Below are 10,489 nucleotides of genomic sequence, written 5' to 3' on the forward strand. Positions count from 1 at the left end.
GTATAAGTAAATGGTGGGCCATTGAGCGTAGCACCGAGATGGCTACACTGCCCCGGACAAGGAGAGAAAAAGGGGACAAAAAAAAATAATTAGTCGAGATTTTTGGACCACCTTTTTCTCCTCTAATTAATGACCAAATGAAGTAGGTAAGGAAAATGAAAATGGCAAATACAACTGTCATTAAGCGAGTGTCAATAAAGATAATGAGATGAAAAGAATACAAAGTGTAAACTTATAGAAAAGAATTCTTAGAATTTAGTTTGTTGAGGGAATCCCGAGAAGGTTCACTGAGTTTATTTTTGAGAAATACTAAATAAAAGCTAAGATGGAAGGGTAAGTTTTGAATAATATTATTTTAATTTGTAGTGAGAAAATGATTTGTTGTCTTCGTGATTTTTGCTATATTAAGAAGTTGTTTAGGAATTTATTATTTTTTGTATTGAAAGTTAAAATTATGTGAGGAATACAATCATTTCTTCTCCAGTTCCCGAATAATTCCAAAAGGGCGTAACTTAAAATTAATTTTATTTTATTAGAAAGTGTATATATATTTTATTTTTTTTTTTTTTTTTTTAATAATCCTTGCTTACTGGCAGTAGATGAATTAAGAATTTTACCAAGAATTTATGAATGAGATCAATATTTTGAGTGTTTTAAAGCCATAATTGATGTTTATTTAACATTTTGATAATTTATCCAATTCAATGTGATTTACGTGATTCAAGGTTTGTAATTCGTGTCTATTTTGCTGAGGCAAGGTTTATTATTATGTGAATTTTATTATATATTTTTTTTTTTTATAAAAGTAAAAGGAAATTAATGAATAATATATTTTTTTTTTTAAATGTTGTAGAAAATTGGCAGTTGGGGTAGAAGTTATTCGAAGAAATGGGAGGCGGCATATTATTAGATTGGATTTGTTGGGAGGGGTGGGATTTGTAAGGTTTTTGAGCGGGGGAGATCCAGATTTAGAAGGGAATTGTCATTCCATAATATTGAAAGATAGTAATGGATTTTTGGATTTGGATTTGGGAAAGAATATTTTGGTTGAGATGGATGATTCGAGTGTGAAGAAGCGAAAGTTGGATGAAGAGAAGGAGAATGAGGGAGTGGGGTGGTCTCGTAATAGTGTGATGAAAGAGAAGGCCGAAAAGAGAGCAAAATTAGCTCAAACTCAGGTTTTGAAGGAAATGTGTGGAGCATGTTCAGGGTCAATGATAAGTGGTGGACCCGGGGATGTTATCGGAAATTTGGATAGAGGTGAAGATGAGCTTGGAAGGTCTGGACTTGACAGTCGAGCATTGATCGAAGGAAGGGGTGAGGGGACTGCAGAGAATGTTGACAGTCGGAGGGAGATGGATTTTGAAAGAATGATGAGCGAAGGTGATTTAGATGTGTCCACTAGTAGTTCGGATAGTTCGAGTAGTGGATCTACTGGGAGTTCAACGAGTGAAAGCGGTTCAACAAGCGATTCATCAGGCGATTCATCTGGCGATTCATCTGGCGATTCATCTGGTGTGGATAATTCGTCAAGTCAAGGTAGTTCGTCGAGTGAGGATGAGATAGAAGAAAAGTTAATTTTAAGGAATGAGACGAAATTGAAATCTGGAGGAAATTCTGGAGAGGGCCAGATGGAGAAGCGTCGATTCCCGGTAGAGCGTGCGGTACCAACAATTACTGTTGGAGGATTGGATATTGATGGGTTGGCAGTGGTTTTGTCAGCTGAAATCGAGAATTTTATTTACAGTGAGAAGAGGGAGATGTTAAAGAAGGTTAACGCTGAGGATATAGATGGAGTGAATGCTCGATTCTTTCAGCAAGAAGAAAAGGTGAAGAAGGTGAAGGTGTCTCGAATGTGTCACGCGCAACGTTTCTGGTTGGCAGCTAAGTTTTTCAATATGAAAGAAGCTGATTTCGTCGGTAGAAAACCATCTCAGGTAGAGATTAGTAAAATTTTTGGGATAAGGCGAGATAGTTTACGGAGGCATTTGAGTCAACATCCAAATGCGAGTTATAGAGATTTTGAGTACGTGTCGCCTGTGGAGACAAGGAGAGGAAGGTTACGGCAATCAAGGTTTTATTATGAGTTTGCCAGTAACTATGAAGATTTAGTACAAAAAGGTGAAATAACGCGATTTGCAGGAAAGGAAGGAAGGTGATGGGTTTTAGTAATTTGGTAAGAGCTTTCTTAAGTTATAAGTTTTTTTGTGTGTAAACATTTTTTTTTCTTCTTATTTTTTAATGAAATTGCTTAAATCTAACTTTATGAATAAAGAACATGTAAAAGATTAAAATGTTGTAGATTGTTTGTTTGTTTTTTTTGTATTTTAGTATTCCTGACATAGGTAGTCCCGAACGAAAATTCTCACATTCATTTTAGAATTGTTCTGAAGAAATTTTATTGAGTTTGATCCAAAGTCGTCTCTCACTTCGTCATAATGATCGACCAGGGTTAAACGTCGCATTTTTTTTTTTTAATTTTTGCCAGTTTTAAAAGGTTTTTGACGCTTGTGGAAGAGAGTCTGTAATTGATTGTGAATTTTGTTAGGTTTTTCAAGAGATGAGAATTGTTTATCAGAATAGAAATTGTTTTTCCCAATTCGAATTCGTCTCTTGATCTACCAGTTATGGTAATTTCTTCGAGCGTGTGAAGGGATTTGAGAAGGTGTAGAGGGTGTAATTTTTGGGTCCGGTTCTGTAGGGGAGGGGTATGATGAAGTTTCTGAGAATACAAAGAGTTTTGGAATCTTATGCCCCCGGTTTTTCAATAGTGACGATATTTGATGGAGAGGGGGACGAGGGGCGATTGTTTTCTACGGGATAGAATGTGGGAGGGGGTTCGTTGATCTCTGGGATATGGCGGACGAATAATGGAGGAATTTCGTCCAAATTGCCGCTTGCTAATTTTTTAGCCAGCTTTGTCCAGGTGCTTAGACTGAAAAAACGAGAGTAGAAGAACCAGATGACGATGGCTATTAAAATGATAATGATAAGGAGTGAGGAGCCGAAGAAAGAGTATGATTTTTTAAATTTTCCAGCATTTTCCCATTTAAAATTGCTCCATTCTCTGTTGAAATTATTTTTTTCTATGACTTTATCCGCTTTCTCAATAAGTTGCTTGTAATCGGCAGAGTAGTCTTGAATAAGAATGTTCTCATCGATGTCGGGAATTGTAATGTTTGATAGGAAATTTATTTTTTCGAAAATGCTTTCGAAGGTTGTATTGATGGTATTGAAGCCCAAATCAAGTACTTCCTTCGATTCGAAGCGATAATTCCAGCGAGGTCGAAGACTTATCTTATCTGTTACTACCCTGCACTCTTTATTTATTTGGAGAATTCCGCTTGATTTAATTTCACGAAATTTGGATGGTTGGTTGTGGCAATATTCAGTTACGATGATTGGTTTGGATATTAGAACATAGAACATATCGTTGTTGTTTAGGGGTATGAAATAATTTGAGTTAGGGATTATTTTTATATCGCAATATTTTTTGAGGACTTCTTTATTGGGATTCATGAATATACTGATTTCGCAGTTGTCGCTGTAGTCAATGCGAGCGTTTTCGGCGGGTTTGAGGATTTTTTCGCCGTGAAGGTTGAATTGCCCCTGATTGAATTCTTTGATCGAAATGGGGATATATTCTTTGGCTTCGTTGTTCAGGAGGATATAATGGAAGACTGGATTAATGATTATTGTGTGATTCTCGATTTTGGTTGGGGTCGGAATTATTTTGTAAACCGTATAGACTTCACGTTCAATGATGGGGATGGTTAACTCCATGAGTAATTGTTCTCCGTAAAGAGAGGAGGCTACCTGGGAGTATTTAAAGATGTGAAGTGGGTTTTCGATGTTAAAATTGATAGGTAGTCTTTGGTTGTCTTTTAATTGACTTTCTATTTTTAGAAGGTCTTGTTGGAGGCGGTCTTTTGGAACTAGTTGGGTAATCTTACCCGAAATGACGTCTTCTAGGCATTTTAGGATTTCCCTAGAAATTTGGGCATGTTGTGTCATGATCAAAGTTGCCAATTGTATGCCCCGGGAGAAGACATTTTCAGAGTGTAAACCATCAAGCCATTTTTTGCCATTCGATACATAGGTTTTTATGTAGTTCCGAAGGGAGGATATACTTTTTTGGAAATCAGATGCTGTTTTATTATTAATTTCGATAACCTCTTTAATTAAAGCTGTTTGGTCTTCGATAATATTGAAAAAGCGGGTCGAGTCGTTTTTTAAATTTTCTATTTTATAATTATACTCCCGAGCGGTCTCGGCCGTCATTAGGCCGTAGGCCCAGTGGAGAGCTTTACCGATTATTTCTATGGCTCTTCTTGTTTTGGATTGTTTTTGTTGATAAGCCTCGATATCTAATTCGTTTCTTCTCATGTAATTCAGACCTATGTTGACATGTCTAAGAATATTACCACAACTATCACCGTTAATGTGACTACACAATACGGTTGAATTATCTATGAATGTTTCTACCAATCTAGTTAATTTCTTATATTCTGAGATGTCGATGTAGTATAGCATCGTATAGCTGTCGTAAGAAATACGGGCCTCTGATAGCTTAATGAAAGTCAATCCAACTTTCTGGTCTTGTTCTTGGTAGTCGAAACTCGAATAGCTTCGCAGAGATGAGGCTATCAAAATTAAGGTGAGAGGGATCCTCATCTAATTCAATCAAGAGAAAGAAGGTTGAAGGGATAGTAAGTAATAGGTTTAATTTTTATTGGGGTTAAAACTAATGGGGGGGTCTAATTATTCAAGGATATTTCGTAAATTAGATTTATATTATTTATGTAATCATCGTCCATGTCATCCAGCGAGATGATTGGGATATTGCTTGGAGGTTCGCGATCGTGTTCTGCGATTGATTTTTTGATTAAATTTTTGTGGATTTTAGTGCGTTTTCCATTTTTGTTTATTTCCACGTAACTTTCTGATACATCTGTTACTCTGAATGGGCCCTCATATACATTGGAGAATTTGTGTTTTTTAACTTGGCTCTTAACCAGTACCAAATCGTCGATGTTTACCTCCAATTCGTTGAGGTGAGAGTCGTAGTATTCTTTATTTTTAATTTTTCTGTTAAGCAAGTGTTCTTTAGCAATTTCTAAAGCACTGGCTATATTGTTGCGGGTCATGTCTGCAAAGTTGTCGTAGTTGTAGGAAAGTTTTGGTTTATGAAGATTGTTAGGGATTTGTATCTTAAATCCGTGTGCTAGTTCGTGAGGGGAGTAGCCCGTGGTTGTGTGAATTGAGTTATTGTAAGCGAAAGTGGCGTACCTCAAGAGTGAGTGCCATTCGTCTTTGTTTTTGGAAGTGAAGGCTCTCAAGAAGGCGTTTAGTGTTCTATGAGCTCTTTCCACTATATTAGCCTGAGGGTGATATGCCGTGGTAAAGATTTTCTTTATTGAGAAAAGGTGAGTGAGTTCTTTGATGACTTGGGAGGTGAAATTGGAAGCATTGTCGGAAATTAATCGACTGGGGAAATTGTAGCGACAAATTATGTTTTCCAATATGCAGTTTGCTGCCGTTAGGGCTGTCGAATCCTCTGTAGGTACGGCGATTAGGAATTTTGTTAGGTCGCAAATAGCTGTAAAGATATATTTGTGGCCTCCCGAGCTACGTGGGATTGGGCCGACAAAATCTATGAAAACATGGTCAAAAAGAACCTCACCGAGGCTAGAGATTTGCATTGGCATTCTGGTGTTGGTGATTGTTTTTGTTTTTTCGCAAATGGCGCATTTTTTAACATATTCTCTTATGTCTTCAGTCATATTGTTCCATTTGTAGAAACGGGAAATTGTTTTATGCATTTTGTCAGAGCCGAGGTGGCCGCCCAATAAAGATTTATGGTAAAGATCCATTATTGAGTTTTTATCCTCGTCTTCAGTTATTTCGATAATTTTATTAAGAAAAAATGTGGTGGAGATGGTTGAGTCTGAAAATACATCTTGGAAAGCATTTTTGAAATACATATAGTGTCTAAGATTTTCGTATTCCAAGTTGATTGCTATGTTTTCAGCGTTTTCGTCTTTTGAAATATTTAATATGTTTTTGATGCATTTCATAGTTTGATTCATGTTTGATTTGTTGGAGAATTGATTAGAAATTTCAATGGCATATTGTGAATCTTTGATTTTTTGCCATGAGTCTCTGAAGATTGTAATGGCCAATTTATTCATCAGTTTTTCTTTTAAGTCGTTGGTTTCTTTAGGGATAATATGAAAAATTAAATCGAAGCCTCTTTTGTTTAAAATGGTTCCGGTCTTTTCTTCGATGATGTAGTTTTGTTTATCAATTGATTGATTAAGTTCTTTTCTGGCCTGAGCGCGAGTTAAGGTTAGGCAGGATTCCTGTTTTTGATTTGCTTCAAGCATTTCTGAAATTGATAGCGGTTCGATTCGAGAGAGGGCGTCCGCTACGTGGTTTTGGGCGCCGGGTCTATATAGAATTTTAAAATTATATTCAAGCAGGTCGAGTTTTTGACGAAACAGTCTGGAACCACAATCTTTCATGTTGAATAGATAGCATAATGCTTTGTGGTCAGTAATTAAAATGAAGAAGCGACCGTAAAGATATACTCTGAAGGCTTTAACAGCTTCGACGATGGCCAGTAATTCTTTTTGGATAGTAGAATATCTTTTTTGGGTTTCATTAAGGACTCTGCTAAAGAAGAATATTGGTCTGTCATTGGGGAGTTCGCCCTGGGATAGCATGGCGCCAATTGCCATATTAGAAGCGTCGGTGGTGACGTAAAACATTTGTTCGAAATCTGGGAAAGCTAGGACCACTTCTTCGGCCAGGGCTCGTTTTAGTTTATCAAAGGACTCCTGTTGAAGATTGGTCCAAGTGAAAGGCTGTTCTTTTTTAAGGAGAAGGGTAAGAGGTTTTGAGATTTTGGCAAAGTTACGAACATATCTACGGAAGTAGTTGCACATTCCCAAAAAGGATTGAATGTGTTTGACGGTTTTGGGACGTGGGTAATTATTGATAGCTTCTATTTTGGCTGGATTAGCCTTTATACCGTTTTCAGAAACGACGTGGCCCAAGTATTCGAATTGTTTAGCATAGAAGATGCATTTAGAGATTTTCAATTGAAGATTGTTTTCTTCCAAAAGGGTCATGACTTTCCACAGGATCTGGTCGTGAAGGTCTTTGGACTTTGCATAAATTATAACATCATCTAAGTAAACATACACCCCCTTGCCGACCAAATTGGCAAGTATGGTGTTAATAACTCGCTGCCAAGTTAATGGGGCTGTGGATAATCCGAAAGGCATCCTTACCCAACGATATTTGAAGTTATTTGCCGTGAATGCTGTATAGTCTCTGGAATTTTCATCCACCATGATTTGGTAAAAGGCGGAATTAATGTCCAAGGTTGTGAAGAAGGAACAACCCGATAGACCGTCCAAAATATCATCGATTAATGGTATTGGGAAATTTTCAATTTCAGTGGTTTCGTTTAATTTTTTGTAGTCTACTACACAACGTAGATCAGTTTTGGTACCGAATTCATCTTTTTTTGGGATTAGCATTACAGGGGAATTGTAATTAGATTGGCACTTTTCTATGATACCCCTTTTTTCATAGTCGTTTATGATATCATTTAGTGTTGCTTTGTGCTGGTGGGGAATTCTGTATTGACGGACGTTAATCACCCTGGAACCAGGGATTATATTAATTATGTGTTTAGTAAATTCAATGCAGCCCATTTCGTCGCCGTCTATGAAAAATTGATGGGAGAATTTTCGGCAAATTTTGTCAATAAAACTTTTTTCTTCGGAAGAACAATGAGAGATCTTGAGTTTGTTGAAAATAAATTTATGTCTAGGTTTTGGAGAGGTATCTAGTGTAGGGTGTGGAGGGGCGGAGTTATGAAACTGAGGGGTTATTATTGCATGTACCCTTAGTTTGTCCATTTCTTTAAGCATTATTTTGTAATGGTTGACGGCTTCGAAATATTCAGCATAATCCTTGTTATCTTTTTCGATATAATAGTGTTTAAGAATTTCTTCGCTCTTGGCGGTATTCAATTTCATTTCATTATTATAAGATTCTTCGCTCTTGGCGGTATTTGAATTATTTATAGGGAGAAAGCCCATATTTTTTTTATATTTGTTCATTTTCTTTGCTCCATCTTTAGTGGGTTGTGTAATTTTAGTTTCAATTTTCGCGGTATTATTTGTATTTGTAGTGAGTGTACTAGATTTTGAAAGTTCTTCCTGCGCAGGAATTTCATCTAGGTTTTCGTTATCATTATTTATTTTCTTCGCGATTTCGTTTAAATTTAGTAACATGCTCATTTTAAAAATATCTATAATCGCACCGTATGGGCGTAAAAAATCGTATCCAAGATAGCCATCTGCAGGTCCGCTATATTTTCTGTCTATCAAGTGTAATGCTGTCCCCAGCAAACGACCATTGAAATCCAGTATAGCTTGGACCATACCCCGAGTTTTGATGGAAATCTCCCTACCAACTACTCCGTATAAATCGAAAATATAGTCGAATTTATTTATATCGTTTAAGAGAATATCGTCGGCTAGTAAGCTTATGCTAGCTCCCGTATCTACTAGTAATTTGATTGGCCTTTCTGTCAAATTTGTTTTAAGAATTATGTATGGTGCTCCGTTTTCATTGATTAGTTTAGTTTTAATTTCAGTATTGTCAGATTCAAGGCTATTTTTTGAAAATAATTGGAATTTTGATAGGATGTTTTGAGTGTTGTTGCTGTTTTCTTTAGTTTTAAAATTTATTGACAAACGAATTTTGTTGGATGAAATATGTTGGCCTTCATATTTCATCCGATTTAGTTTTCCGATTCTGGTGAGCTGAGAACCGTTGGAAGAGAATTGATTCTAAAATTTCTGCCAGGGTTTTGGGGGTTTGCGGGTGGTCTTTGGCCATTAAAACGAGAGTTATTTTGTTGAATTTGGGTGTCATTATTGTTTGGATTCCGTCTGAAGTTATTTCGATTGAAATTGCGTTGGTTGTCATTAGACCAAGTACGTTGGTTAGAATTGTTCCAGTTTCGGGCATAATTTCTGATGTTATTATTCCTGAGGTTCATATTGTAATTTCTTGGGTTAGTAGAGAAAATTCTGCCAGCTGGGGCATAGCCCCGAGAAGCGGCATATCTACGTGCGGATATGTCGCTATCAAATCTAATATTTTTTATTAGTCCGATCAATTGTCTGACGCCAGTGTTATGTTCTGCACCCCTGCATTCTCTTGCCCTGTGACCGGCGAGTTTGCAACGTCTACAGAAAAGTTCGGAATTTGGAATTATAGTAGCGTCGTCATTTTCAGCCTCTATAGCATAGGCTATGGCGTCTTCAAGAGAGCTTGAACCCCTTATAATAAGTCTGTCTTTAATTTTGGGTTCTCTTATGCCCTTTGCAAAAGCTCTTCTAGCTGTTCTATTGTATTCCTTCTTTTGATCTTCTGGAAGGTTTTCATACGCGCTACATTTTTCACGAAAAAGTTTACGGGTTCTTTCAGCATATTCAGTGATTGTTTCATCTTTTTCTTGGTGAATATTTTCCAATTTACTAGTGATGACCTCTTTATTGGCCAGATAAGAAAAATGTTTAAGTAATTTCCTTCTCATTTCTTCGTAGGTAGAGTCGAAAAGGTCACCGACCACACTGCGAGCCTCACCACGAATCTGTAGGTTCAGAGTCTCAATTAATTCATTTTTCTCTGCTTCGGTTTCCCAAGATTCGTTGAGAGCCTCTGAAATGTCGAGGAAGTCGCGAAGGGATTTATAATTTTCTCCATCGAAAATTGGGAGAGATCTCAAGCGACGAGCGTAAGTTTGACGTATGTGGTTTGGGTCTGCTCTTGGAAGTGTGGATAATCCGGTATTAAAATTGGAAAAATTGGGGTTCTCCATAATATTTGGATGAGATTGAGGAGGATTAGTTAAGGAGAAGGTTTGCTCTGAAGTTTGAGTATTGGATTTTTTGTTCTTTGGTTTTTGGCCGGTGGGGGCCCACGGAATATTCGTATCATTATGTAAAAGATCATCGCCAGTGCAGGAGTTGTTGATTTGTTTTTTAAGGCTGGCCATTTCGCTTTTTAAACCAGTCAACATTTGTTCGAATTGGGTTTTTTGATTGGCAATTTGGTTTTGATAAAGAATTTTTTCGTTTTGTTGAAAGGTTTTTAATTTAGAGATTTCTTCTTTTAATTGTGATACAGTTTCAGGTTGGGATTGAGTTTGGTTAAATATAGAAGGCTTTAATGAAAAAGGGGTGTTTGACACTTTGGGGTAAGCGCCACCGTAAGTGAAGGAAGTGTTTTGAGTAGGAGAAAAAAGATCTTGATTTGGGGTTATATTTGGGTTTGGAGCTTCAGTAGAAATTTGAATTTTAGGTTGAACATTTGCACCAGATAGGGTGGCGTTTATTGCGGCGGCCTCTGCGGCGGCTTGGGCTTGAGCTTGGGCTTGAGCTTGGGCTTGAGCTTGGGCTTG

The 10,489-nt window shown here is 37.1% G+C and overlaps 2 protein-coding genes across 2 annotated transcripts in view; both read right to left on the reverse strand.

Annotated features, from left to right (window-relative positions):
* Positions 1-6: 6 nt before the first annotated feature.
* LOC116349811 overlaps positions 7-10,489 on the reverse strand; it is an 11,837-nt gene continuing 1,354 nt past the window's right edge. The window contains exon 2 of the mRNA XM_031781412.1: positions 7-4,674. Coding sequence (XP_031637272.1) covers positions 2,749-4,674 — 1,926 coding nt within the window. The 3' untranslated portion in view covers positions 7-2,748. The remainder of the gene's footprint in view (positions 4,675-10,489) is intronic.
* LOC116349810 overlaps positions 8,807-10,489 on the reverse strand; it is a 2,512-nt gene continuing 829 nt past the window's right edge. The window contains exon 2 of the mRNA XM_031781410.1: positions 8,807-10,489. Coding sequence (XP_031637270.1) covers positions 8,822-10,489 — 1,668 coding nt within the window. The 3' untranslated portion in view covers positions 8,807-8,821.

This window comes from Contarinia nasturtii, unplaced genomic scaffold (assembly GCF_009176525.2).
Source record: "Contarinia nasturtii isolate CC-2019 unplaced genomic scaffold, AAFC_CNas_1.1 Cnas_scaffold_3159, whole genome shotgun sequence".
Lineage (NCBI taxonomy): Eukaryota > Metazoa > Arthropoda > Insecta > Diptera > Cecidomyiidae > Contarinia > Contarinia nasturtii.